The sequence below is a fragment of the Ips typographus genome, linkage group LG1, assembly GCF_016097725.1.
Source record: "Ips typographus isolate SLU linkage group LG1, UJ_Ityp_2.0, whole genome shotgun sequence".
Classification (NCBI taxonomy): domain Eukaryota; kingdom Metazoa; phylum Arthropoda; class Insecta; order Coleoptera; family Curculionidae; genus Ips; species Ips typographus.
In genome coordinates, this window is record NC_138422.1 from 3,573,162 (window position 1) to 3,585,862 (window position 12,701).

Here is a 12,701-nt window from a genome sequence, read left to right on the forward strand (position 1 = left end):
GTAGTATAAACCAAACTAATCAATGTCAAAATTCCAGTTTTTGAAAAATGTTATTATGCGCTCTTGAAGTACTCATACTAGCCACGTGGATCAATCTGATTTGGACTTTGTCCTTTTTGTGCTGTTAGCTTAAAATGAATGGTACTCTAATTGCGGCCTCTTGTATAGTAACCGCCTTAGTAGTGTCCGCAGTGTGTTGTGTTATGCGAAGGATCTGTCCTTGTCTTTAGTTTCAGTTATATTTAGTTTAGCTTTAGCACTAAATTGAAAAGTTGAGCAAAATGTCGCAACAAAGATCGGGAATACCCCAACCGAGGGGTAGTAATCTCCCCAGGCCACAGCAGCCACCTGCCGGCAATCAGCCACCTAAACCCGATGACAAAAAACCGGACAAACCGAAGAAGGGCGACAAGAAGACTATAGAGTTTCAGTTGCCTGCCCTCAGTATTGTGGGGAAGAAAAAAGGTTTGGCTCTCCCACTCAAAAAATGAGTAAAAAAGCATAATTTTTCTATATTGCAGAAATCAATTTTGATGAGATTCGGAAGAAAGTGATTCGTAGGGGCAACCCAGAGGGTGAGGACAAGAAGGCTATAAAAAGCGTTTTAAAACACCTGCAAACGAGCAAAACCAAAATTAGAGTGCATGAGTTTGTCAATTTAGTATCCAAATTTACTGCTGATAACGGTTAGTATAGGTATAGATATAGTAATGGTCATATTTAATCAATTTCTGTGTCCGTTTTTTGAGCCCCTTCATGGGGATCTCGGGTATTTGGAAAGTTAAATTGAGGCAAAATTTTGCTATTCGGAATTCAATAAAATTTCGAGTATATTTATTTTTTACTAATTTTATTGAGATGACTGAAAGTAAATGACACTTTTCTTTTAAAACCCAAACGAATATGACTTTGGACAGCTTGTACTACATTGTTTTTATACAGGGGAAACCATGCGTAAAGTGATGGAAGACGATCTGACCGCGTTTAGGAAAATGGTGACCAAAGTGTACGAGAACATGACCCAGGACGTTAGTGACGTTCTGGTTAACGAACAAATTCAAACGACCAATTTTTACCAAGAACGCTACGACATGTTTAATAACAAAATGTTGTGGATGATTAGCGAAATTTTCCAAATGGTGCCCGATTTCGATTTCGAAAAATACGCGAAAGACAAGGATGAGTTCTTGAACTACGTTTGTCCCATACCAGCTCTGGTAACTTACGTATTAGCTTGTTAACATTCTTGAAAATAATAGAATTCCGAAATTTTACTTAAGCCATTAATAATGATTTTTGAAAGCGAAAATGGCGACTCTCTATTTTCTCAACTTCGAAATTGATCTCCAAATGATATTTAAAAGCAATATTTCCAAATGTCTTATACAGATTCAAAGAGATGCGGATGATATAGACCTGCAAAAACGCCAAGAAGCGTTCCACAGATTACAGTGGTTGAAGATTGAAGAAAAACGACTAGCTGAAGAAAACCGCAGACTGGAAAGCCGACTGGATGATTTGAAGAACCAGCACAAACGAGAAACCACTCAGTCCACCATGAAAACCGCGATCATGGAACAAAAGTTGCACGAATTGGAAGATGAAGAAATTGAGAAACAGGAACAGTACGAATATTTTTTTTACACTTTAATAGTCTCATTGCATGAGTGGTCTGTAGATTAAACGAACTTGAAGGGCTGTTAGGGAAGAATATTGTTCGAACTGAAGCGTATATTCGGTTGGAAGAAGATGAGGCTAGTAGAGTCGCTAAGCCTTTACCCAGAGAGAAAAAGAAGACCTGTAAGAATTATATCGCGTAACTGAAGTACCGTACTTCTAGATTTAATTTGTAGCTGAAAGAAGAAAGAAAACTGCAGGTGACTGGTCATCTCAAATGGCGAAGAACATGGAAGAAGAAGCTGCGAGAAAAACGCTGGAAGCTGAAAGCGCCTTGGAGGACGCGAAAAAGAGGGAGAGACGCAGGATCAGAGAACCTAACAAAGAGGTAAGAACTTGTAGAATCAATTAAGACAGGCTTTATAATTTGTGGGGGGTTAGACAACGTTGTTTTCGGAACCACCCGAAAAAGATTATTCAGAATTCCAATCGGTGCAACGAATGGAAGAGAAAACAATCCAACGGACCATCACCACCATTCAGGAGAAAAGGCCTAAGAAAAAATGCGGTGGTGGATGCCAGTAGTATTACATTAAGGGTCGTTTTTATAAACTTCAGTTAATCTTCACCAAAAATACTTTTGCTCGAGGATGGCCGGTTTTCATACAACTAGGTCTATTAAAGGGTTAGCGTGTTTGCAAGGGTTTAGGTTTCGCCTACAACTCCAAGCATGGGTGCGTTAATTAGATAACATGATATTCATTATAAAAATATTCAAAAGTAATTAACAGAAACTTAATAATTGTGTATAAAATTGAAAACGGCGTTTGGGGTTACCCCGTGGGAAGGGCGTGCGACTATATGTACGTTTATATAGTGGTCGCGTCCAGGATATTTAATTGAAGAGTTGTGAACATGCAAATTTAACCTGTAGTTTGCTGGTAATTATAAGTGGAATCGAATGGTTAAAGACCAACTGCACCAACATACTAATTTTAAGATTGACTAAATGTGTTGTATTACGATGTATTTGAAGTATACAGGGTAACTAGTAGTTTTTTTGACTAAACGGTTACTCACAGAAATAAATAATGATAGTAAGAGCGAGTCCGAAAATCTGAAGAAAATATGATAACCTGATAGGCAGAATGATAACTTAAAACTTTAAATGGTAAAGTTACAATCACACACAAAAGTTGATTGCAACAAACTACAATAACTTCTAAACCGTGAGCAAATATACATTTAGCAATATTTTAATACAAAAACGATATTGGAAAGTTGTGATACAAAAATTTTACAATTTACGTTAATTTCTTGATTTTTTTTTTACTGAAAACTAAGACAATTATTTGAGACTTTTTGCACGTCTTCTGGTATCCAAAATTCCACAAAATAACAACGAACTTATGATTATACAGTGTGGAACAGCCAAATGGAATAAATTCGATAACGAATAAATGAGAGCGTGTTTATTAAAAAAAATAAAAATGATATAGGGTGTGTCATGTGACAGTATACCAACTTTCTTATTTTAAATACAACCCCCTGTATATTATAATTTTTTTGGATTCTTCAGAAAATTCTAGACATAATTCATGTACAATGTCCCATACCTATCTTCAACTGTTTCGGAAATATTAAGTGTTTTCAGATGTATTACTAAAATTAATATTAAAAAAAGAAAATTATTTTATTTCACAAATAATGTAAAAAAAAACAAAAAAACATTAATTTCAATGTAAGAGATGTTCAAAATGTTCGTGAAAATAAGTATTGAGTGTAATGTAGCGAATTTGTGAAATAAAATAATTTTTTTTTTTAATGTTAATTGTTGTAATACATCTGAAAACACTTAATATTTCCGAAACAGTTGAAGATAGGTATGGGACATTGTACATGAATTATGTCTAGAATTTTCTGAAGAATCCAAAAGACTAATAATATACAGGGGGTTGTATTTAAAATAAGAAAGTTGGTATCGGCCACTGTCACATGACACACCCTATATAATTTTTATTTTTTTTAATAAATGCGCATGTAAAAATACAAATCGACGTGTCCAAGCGTTTTTCCCAACACGCTCTCATTTATTCGTTATCGAATTTATTCCATTTGGCTGTTCCACACTGTATACATTACAGAATTAGAGGTTTGGTGCAAACTATCCACGTTTTTATTGTCATAGCTATATAAGTATGTGACACAACCCCCCTATAAAAATTATCCAGAAAACACTTTTTGGCTCATTGTATGATGGTTTGGGCTGCATGACCGATTATCCGGCAGTGACTAAACAGTAATCCTATTAACCCGCGTAAGTAATTAAAATTCCAGCTACTCACTATTACATTTTTATCAATTAGTTCGTTATTGCAACTCATTAAATGTCGGTTTGTGCAATTTTACTGACCACAGTTCGATTGCCGCTGCATTAAAAATGACGGTGGAGCATCCGGACCACGATCCCATCAATTTGGTGGAGATTGGAGAAGTGAAGAAACGCCGTAGTTATAATAGGAAACGTTCTGGTAAAGGAGATTATCCCAAAAAGCCTGGCAGGCCGTTTCCAGGTTTTAGGAAGAATTTTTACGACTATTTTGCTGAATACTCCAATAATACTGGCATCCATGGATTTAAGTATATGGGAGACCAAGAGATGTCAATTTTTGAACGGTTAGTTTTCATTTCTTTCCACAGAAAGTGCCCGAAAAAAAGAAATTAAACTGAATAACCACAGAATATGTGGGAAAATATATGAAATTTAGCAACATAGTTTCCGGTTCTTTCTGTCTGTGGTTGGCAGATTATCATCTGTCTATTAGTTGGCAGTTTTATAAAATATGTTCTTTTCAATATTCAAAGGTTGTGGTGGTTGACGCTGTTTTGCATTTCCCTCTACATTTGCATCAACCTCATCATACAGACTTACATCAAATGGGACACTTCTCCGGTTCTCGTGAGTTTTGCCAGGAGTCCTACGCCAGTTTGGCAAGTGCCTTTTCCAGGTAAATTTCCTCCTTTAAAAAGTTAAAGCTTTTGCATATTTTGTGTATATTTGAAGCTGTTACTGTGTGCTCCGAAACCAAAGCCAGACAAACTCAATTCAATTTCACCGAATATTACCATCAAGTGATCAGCGGCAACGATAACATGACTGAGGAAGAGTAAGTATGAGGTCTGGCAATCAGTTTCTAGAGTTATCAAACTGATTAATTAATACAATTAAAGAATCTAAGGAATAAGACTTAAAAACAATGTATCTTGACACTAGAAACTAAGTAATTTTTGGAATCCACTCTACGGTTACAACTGCTGTCTATTCTCAGATCTGCAGTAGGATTACTTATGATTGTATTCCCAATGAAAATTTACAGGATGAGAAAATTCACCGATTTGGCTTTGATCTGCGAGAATCACTTGTTCCACACAGGCAACCAAACCACAGACTACAATACCATCAACTTTTTAATGAGCGTAATTTTCAGCTACACTTAGAAAGGGTGTATGTTATTCACTAAACTTAAATCTTGCAGATTGCCCCACAGTTTGACGAAATGCTCTGGACCTGCAAATACACCTTAGTCAATGGTTCTTGCCATGATTTCTTCACTCCGATTTTGACCGAAGAAGGAATGTGCTACACTTTCAATATGCTCGATCGTACAGAGTTGATGAGGAACAACGTGTAAGATTCTATAAACTAATATTAATTTCTAAATAGGTTCTGTCAGTTTTTAAAACAGTTTAAATCATCTTCCATTTATAATGTTAAGTTAAGTGTTTTAAATTAGGTTTATACCAGGAGAGTACATGAAACACGGCACCAAATCGCAAGGTTGGAGTTTGGAATATGGTTATCCTTCAAACTCCTCTACCGGTACTTATCCGCGAAGGGCTATGTCGGCAGGCTTCTCTTCCGGTTTTCTGTTGCTACTAAGGGCCTACAAACAAGACCTAGATTTCTTATGCAGAGGACCTGTGCAAGGATTTAAGGTAGTTTATCTTCCTTTGTGCAATTTTACAGATATGAAACAACTTTTACTAGATTAGTTAACCTTCAAATTGAATTTATAATTATTAAATTATTACCATATTTGTGAAAACACCAAACACCCTTTGTTAGATACATATTTCATATATTGCGTTCTATTCAGAAATAAAATAAAAAAAATGTGGAATGAGCCCATTCTTAAGTCACTTTTCAACTAAAACGGGTCCTTTATCTACCCTAATGACTTGAGCTGAGTAGGTACATACTTTATATCTTTAATACAAGAATTATCTTTAGAATAATACAGAACATGATTTTTCTTTTGGGTCGGTAGATTTTATTGCATAACCCGGCCGAAACTCCTCGAGTGGGAATGCAATACTTCCGAGCTCCTCTGAATCAAGAAGTGGTGGTGGCTGTTAAACCGGACATGATGACCACGTCGGACGGGTTGAAAGATTACGACCCGCACAGACGCCAATGCTACTTCCCCAAAGAGCGGTATTTAGCTTTCTACCAAAATTACACTCAGCAAAACTGTCAAGTCGAGTGTCTGACCAATTACACCAGAAAAAAGTGCGGATGCGTGGCCTATCATATGCCTCGTAAGTTTTTCAATAATCTGGGAGTTGTTTCTCAATTTTTTTGGATTTCTTTAGATGAAGAAGGCACAGAAATTTGTGGATCCGGTAGTATAATTTGCATGTTTGAAGCCCAAAGTGAGTAATTCTGTCAATGTGTTTATAGTCGTATTAAGCTGAACATTTTAGATGAGCTACTAGAAAAAGAAGTTCAGGCCGGACTAAAACGCGAAAAAGCTACCGATGAAGTCGACGAACTGGAATCAAACTGTGAATGTTTGCCAGGCTGTACTTCATTGGTGTACAATGCTGAAACTTCGCAAGCCGATTTCATGTGGGAAAACTTGTTCATGGCCCACAAGGCCAACATGAGCGAGTTTCCAGGAATCCAACTGACCCGCATCAATATTTTTTTCAAGGAACAGCAGTTTATCACTTCGGAACGGAACGAATTGTACGGTGAAACTGATTTTCTGGCCAATTGCGGCGGCATTTTAGGATTATTCACCGGGTTCTCGTTCTTGTCCATAGTGGAAGTGATCTACTTTTTGTCCTTGAAGTTGATTTGTAACGTGAAGCGTTACGGTCGACATTATTGGTCTGGATCACCCGCTTTAGTTAACAATGATTTATATGTTCACCCGAAATAACTTTGAAATGGAAAATTTTGCGATACTACTGTTTGATAATAATATATGACGACCGAGCTGTTTTATAAAAGAGATACCTATCCTCTCTATTATTATATCTTTCTATAATCGGTAATAAAACTGAAGCATGAAAATGTATTGGTGTCCTACAACCTTATCATTCATTATCAACTTAATTTTTTTTTAATCCACGTTTTTATTTACTTTTGAAATTACTCCTTCAAGTAATATCAAAAATACTGAAAATATACTTTCTCATTACACCTTTCAGGCTTTACAAGATGGTGTGTATGAATTAAGTTCAACGTTTCGTTTCTTAGAACTTCATCATCATGTGATCATGTCATAATCTGTAAGTTCTCCTAGTTTGTGAACAGTTCCTAGTTCCTGTCACATGACGTGCCTAAATTCCTATTTATTCTATAAAAAGTAAACTTACCTAACCTAACCTCAAACTGTACAATTTCAATTTTCATTCATACAAAATAGTTGATGTAAACAAAAATGTTATTGAACAATAAAAATATAGGATTAATAAGTCAAAAGGACAATGAAATAATTAAGTAGTTTTACTAAAAATAAGCAAAAACACATCTCATCTTGGCGCAGGTGTAAAATCTGTAGGACAAGGCCGCACATTGCCTTTTACACTATAAAATCAATTTTAAACGCCACACATATGAATGAGATTGTTATCGCGGTTTTGCATTGTTTAGGGTATGGATTAAGTTAAATTACATGCCCCGAAACAATGACAGTTTACTCCCAGCTCCCTTATGTTACACTCTTCCATTTAAGCCTTAGCATATCCCTGCAAACTGCACATCAGTATGCACCCAGTCCTGAGTCCTGACGAATACACCACTAAAGTGGAAAAGATCATTGGGGAAAACACGGACTTGACCCGTGATTTGGAGAATTGGATGACAAAACTTCCACCTAGTCTTCGCTCTCTACCTATTATTTATCTGGCCATTCCAGGTTTGATTATTACTGTTTAACTAAAGATTTTCTGCACTAGTGTTTATACAGGGACCCACGACAGTTTCACATCAAACATAACAACAGCCAGTGATGTTTCATTTGACTCTGAAAAAATCTTGCAGGACTTGCACTGGGTTATTTGTGTTAAAGCTGTGATGGCCAACTGGACTAAAACACAAAACTACTCAGCAGCTGAACAGCTTAAAGCAGGAATTAGGTTTAGTTGCAAACTAAGAGAGAATTGTTCACTTCAATAGGTGTGTTTCTAGGTATTTTGATTTGAGAACTAGTACTAAGAAAGGGTCAAATGACTTGTACTTTTGTCATGGGTTGTATTCTTGCAAGGTGGGACCAGTTTTCAAGGATATCAGCGTTTTTTTGGAGACCCATCCACAGGAAGTAAGTCAAACCACAATAATTAATCACAGTCAGTTTAATAATTCTAGGATAAAATCCAGTTCTTCTGTACAACTATTTTGGCTTTGTGAAACTGCAGGGACTTCAGTTTTTACTCTGGCTTCTTCTTTAATCTCACAGCCCCCCTCATCTTTTAAAAACACATCCAATAGACCTTCCAAATCAGTCACATCAAACACTTCACTGTCTGAGTTTTGTTTTTGAGTTTTTGTCATTTGCTCTAAGGCGGCTTTTAAGTTAACTGGATTGTTCACATCTTTAATGTCCCTTTGCACAACATAACATTGACTGTTTACTGGATAAGGACATCGAACATCAGTACACAGAAATAAGGCTGTAGTAAGGTTGATTTGTTTGGCTTCTAAAGGTTTTCCACATTTAGGGCATTTGTCTTGGGCCTCCTGCAAATATGGTTTTGTACAGGATGAATTAAAGGTTAGATCTTGTAAACTTACATCCATTGTGGCAATTACCCATTCATTTTCATAAATTATCCCCAATCCCAATTGTAGGTTTCGATTTTGAATTTCAAAGTGGGGTTCAGGTTATTATCCTCTTATCAATCTTCTCTTTTGTTTGATAATTGTCAAATGTCAAACCGGTCTTTTATTCTATCTTTTTTTTTAATATCAATGAGTTGGACAAAGATAGACATTAAACAAAATTAGGCGGCCGTTATTTGTTTACTATGCGTTTTCTGTGGTATGGACAAAAATTAAATTTATGATTACGACAAAGTTGGGAAAAACCCGGCCTACATTTAATAAATTTACAGAACAATGACAGAACGAACCGGTATCACGTGACAAACTGTCAAATGACATCAGAGTTTTTCGCGGCCATTCAATTTTTGAATTGATCATTGATTATACCTGGAACGGATACACCATGTAAGCAATAATAATCTTTTTCTTCGTCTTCTCAGATTGTTATATTGGATTGTCAGCATTTTTACGGTTTTACTCAAGCGACTCACAGTAAACTGATGCATATGTTATTGCATACTTTTGGCACCAAACTCCTTCCCTACTCAGAACACATGGATCACTTGACTCTTGATTATATGACGTCCCAGTTTAGATATCAGGTAAATACCATATTTGGAATGTTATAATGATTTTTGTAATTGAATAGTTATTACTAATATTTGCAGCTTATTGTTATTTACCGCTCAGATGCAGCTAGATTCGGGCAGCCTCTTTTATGGCCTTCGTTTAGTTTTCCTACTCCATGGGCTGATACCATGAATCCCAATATTTTGTTCAATTTCCTGGACGAAGGCATTACCAATCGCCGGGACCAGTTTGGCTTTATTACTCAGTGCTTACTCACACCTCGTTTTGCTGATATTATTGTAAATGTCTTCAGTAGGTGTTGTGTGGTTATTGCAACTAAAAAAATTAACAAACCTGTATTTTAGCATCGTTAAAACAAAAACTCGCCATAGACTTTGAAGATCAAAGAACAGGCTGGATTGCGAAGCAGATACCTGGCCGTAAGGGGGTTAACATAGTAATAGGCGATTTTGTAGATTTAGCTGACAATTTATTTACCAAGACTGTGATCAATTTGAATTTAAAGCTATTAAGTGACCTTCCCAGACGACTTCATACTGTTATAGGTGTTCACAGTCACGATAACAAGTATTAACTTAATTAATAAGCCAACCAAGACAATCAGATATAATCATGCAATTCATATCTAACAGTAGAGAAGGCATTGTGAAGTTATGCCCCCGGACTAAAGCAAAACTTGACAAATTATTATAGTCCATAGGTTTATGCGTACAGATTTTCATACGTTTCTAGGTTAAAATAAAAATAGACCCCCAGGGATATAATAAGTGTTTGTATAGTACAAAAAATACAGTATTTAACCTAAACAATGCAAATATATGGGTACAAAATAAAGTTATAACAATTTTGTTAGTTTTATTTCTTGAAAACGACCCAACTAAGCAACTATCTGTATTGTCAACAAATTGGTCATTTTCCCTTGAACTATTTAACTTAGAATTTGCAGTGTTGGTTTATTACCTTGACACAATATAGTTTACTAAACATTTTGTCTCTGTAAAACACTTACAATGCAGTGACGTCTCTAAAAATTATTCAAACACTCAAAGCATAATTCCTTTACATATTCAATCATACTTAAAGTAAAAAAAACTTGAAACCACCAACAATAGGTACCTATTCAATTTATTTCCTTTTTAATTGATGCTGTTATTGATCTTTTATCAATCTGAAACAATAAAATTTCATCTGGTTTACGTGTGAATGCATGCAAAGATTATAAATATTTCCGAGCTTATTTTTAAATACATTTTTCCATATATTAGTCCAAACACTTTTTAACAAAGCAAGAGTGTTGTCAGTATTAAAAATATGATTTTTTCAATCGTGGGATTGGCAATTTTGGTTTTAACCGGATCCAGTTGGGGAGCGCCTCAAAATAAAACAATTCTTCTCGATCTGGCCAGTGATTTGGAAAATTGGATGTCTTTGCTTCCAGATGATTTGAAGCAAGTTCCTTTGAATTTTTTGGCAATACCAGGTGAGTTAGCTTTCTTATATTATTGTAACATATATTTGTATGCGCGCGAGTTGAAAACTTTACTCTTAAGAGCATGGGACTGTTTTCTTCATTTTGTAATTCAGTTTGGTAAAATTCTTGTTTCAAATTTCGATTTTTGTAGTGCTTTACCTAGGAAAATCAAATTTTTATAGTAAGTCTGCATCTGCGTAAGTCGCAGCACTGTTCCTAGTTTTTAATCACGTGACGTTTTCTGACAACTTTGCGTGAGAGTTACATTTATCTATTAATTTATGTTTATCTATTTATTTTAGGTCTGTTCGTAGAGGCAATTTCAAATTGGTATCCAACTCAAAATCGGAAATTGTTGGCTTTTATTGGTTGAATGCTCACGTGACTTTGACATTTTAAGGGTAGTGGCCAATAGCTGGACATATTCCTCTGATTATTAGTTGAAGATTCGTTCTGCGAACAGACCTTTAAACTTTTCCTTTAACTTCATTTGTTTTTTTTATCTTATTCTTGCGTTAGTACAAAAAAAAGCCTTTTTCTTTTACTCTCCTCCCTCTATTTTGGGACTCATGTCGCACTCTCCTTCCTTCCACTATTTCATCTTCTACAACTGTCTTTATTTCTCATCATTTTCTATTTCTCTTTCACTTTTTTTGCTTAAAAAAATCTGGTGGCACTGAGTTAGAATACATAGAGTATGCTCTTGTTAGGAACCCACAACAGTTTTACTACGGACATTACTAGCGAATCGAAAGTGTCACCCGATGGTGAAGAAATCCTGAAAGAACTCGAGTTTTTAACATTGGTCAGACAGGTGATAGCCAACTGGTCCAAAACTCAAGCCTACAATGCCACTCAGCTACTACAGGCCGGAATTCGGTTCTTCGATTTGAGGTTTTGCTACGATAGCGACAATGATAGTTTGTACTTTTGCCATGGTATGTACTCGACTGCCGTCAGCGAGGTACTGGATCAATTGGGTACTTATTTGGAAAACCACTCTAAAGAGGTAAAAAATGCGGAACGGTAACATAGCTTTGGATAGTAAATAAAAATAACACGTTTAGGTGATCATCCTTGATTGTCAGCATTTCTACAACTTCACCACCGATATTCACAGCAAAGTGGTCCAAATGCTTAACGACACATTCGGCTCTAAGTTAATCCCTTATCAAAGCAGCATGTCAGGCTTAACTCTAGAGAAATTAAACCAATTGGGGCAACAGGTTAACTTGAATAAATAAAACATCCAACTATTTCAAACCACTTTCATGTAGGTTTTGGTAGTCTACAGAGACTCAACCACCCAAAGCGCAAACGACCTTCTCTGGCCTACTGCCAGTTATCCAACACCATGGTATGACACTACCAACACCACCTATTTGATTTCCAGTCTAGACGAAGGTCTAGCTGAACGTTCTAATGATATTGGATATATTAGTCAGCTGGTTCTGACACCGTCAATTGACTACATTATTGAGAATGTTTTAAGTACGGTTTAGTGTATTTTCAATAATTACAGGATTGTGAACTTCTTTTGGTTGTAGGCACCTTAAGGCAAAAGTGCGCTGTAGACTTTAATGACGAGAGAATAGAATGGATTTCCCAGCAGGTTCCCGGTAATAACGGCGTAAACGTTATCATAGCCGACTTTATTGACTTGGAGGATGATATCTTTAGCAACACGGTGATTAATTTGAATTTAAATTTGGACACTTCAACGTTAGGACAAACGGGAATTATGAAAAAAGTTACAAATTTCTTTAAAGAAATTAAAGGCTACCTTTTTAGATAAACCATGAAAGTATAAAAAATTAAATAATTATTTAAGTTTTGTTTTTTTTTAAACATCTGGTTTAGTAGTAGTTTCATTAGTATCATAAGGGCATTTTAACCAACCCGAAGTATTAC

General features: G+C 35.8%; 5 protein-coding genes across 7 annotated transcripts; 4 read left to right on the forward strand and 1 right to left on the reverse strand.

Annotated features, from left to right (window-relative positions):
* Nucleotides 1–40: 40 nt before the first annotated feature.
* Nucleotides 41–2,401, forward strand: LOC145724777 (uncharacterized). The gene is made up of 7 exons (XM_081973205.1): nt 41–465; nt 522–686; nt 943–1,217; nt 1,390–1,625; nt 1,679–1,800; nt 1,854–2,005; nt 2,059–2,401. The coding sequence occupies exons 1-7, from the start codon at nt 282–284 to the stop codon at nt 2,200–2,202; spliced, it is 1,278 nt and encodes a 425-aa protein (XP_081829331.1). The 5' UTR covers nt 41–281; the 3' UTR covers nt 2,203–2,401.
* A 750-nt stretch (nt 2,402–3,151) lies between these two features.
* On the forward strand, nt 3,152–6,980 carry LOC145724702 (pickpocket protein 28-like). Of its 2 annotated transcripts, none has more exons than XM_081973111.1 (10): nt 3,152–3,934; nt 3,984–4,293; nt 4,483–4,625; nt 4,682–4,784; nt 4,995–5,094; nt 5,154–5,305; nt 5,412–5,613; nt 5,946–6,216; nt 6,271–6,330; nt 6,382–6,980. In XM_081973111.1, the coding sequence occupies exons 2-10, from the start codon at nt 4,058–4,060 to the stop codon at nt 6,840–6,842; spliced, it is 1,728 nt and encodes a 575-aa protein (XP_081829237.1). In that variant the 5' UTR covers nt 3,152–3,934; nt 3,984–4,057; the 3' UTR covers nt 6,843–6,980. The 2 variants fall into 2 exon arrangements, with proteins under 2 accessions (XP_081829237.1, XP_081829229.1); XM_081973103.1 differs by having other exon boundaries at nt 4,036–4,293.
* A 73-nt stretch (nt 6,981–7,053) lies between these two features.
* Nucleotides 7,054–10,166, forward strand: LOC145724828 (PI-PLC X domain-containing protein 3-like). Of its 2 annotated transcripts, none has more exons than XM_081973274.1 (7): nt 7,054–7,194; nt 7,641–7,823; nt 7,875–8,043; nt 8,096–8,225; nt 9,169–9,330; nt 9,397–9,610; nt 9,664–10,166. In XM_081973274.1, the coding sequence occupies exons 2-7, from the start codon at nt 7,673–7,675 to the stop codon at nt 9,891–9,893; spliced, it is 1,056 nt and encodes a 351-aa protein (XP_081829400.1). In that variant the 5' UTR covers nt 7,054–7,194; nt 7,641–7,672; the 3' UTR covers nt 9,894–10,166. The 2 variants fall into 2 exon arrangements, with proteins under 2 accessions (XP_081829400.1, XP_081829409.1); XM_081973283.1 differs by lacking the exon at nt 7,054–7,194 and adding an exon at nt 7,220–7,405.
* LOC145724893 (uncharacterized) lies at nt 8,244–8,858 on the reverse strand. Its single transcript, XM_081973371.1, has 2 exons — nt 8,699–8,858; nt 8,244–8,644 (listed from the first exon to the last, which is right to left on the reverse strand). Exons 1-2 carry the CDS (start codon nt 8,702–8,704, stop codon nt 8,255–8,257), a joined length of 396 nt encoding a protein of 131 aa, XP_081829497.1. The 5' UTR covers nt 8,705–8,858; the 3' UTR covers nt 8,244–8,254.
* Nucleotides 10,167–10,384: 218 nt separating the features above from the next.
* Nucleotides 10,385–12,621, forward strand: LOC145724812 (PI-PLC X domain-containing protein 3-like). Its single transcript, XM_081973254.1, has 5 exons — nt 10,385–10,799; nt 11,501–11,799; nt 11,858–12,016; nt 12,068–12,281; nt 12,338–12,621. Exons 1-5 carry the CDS (start codon nt 10,631–10,633, stop codon nt 12,583–12,585), a joined length of 1,089 nt encoding a protein of 362 aa, XP_081829380.1. The 5' UTR covers nt 10,385–10,630; the 3' UTR covers nt 12,586–12,621.
* Nucleotides 12,622–12,701: the final 80 nt, after the last annotated feature.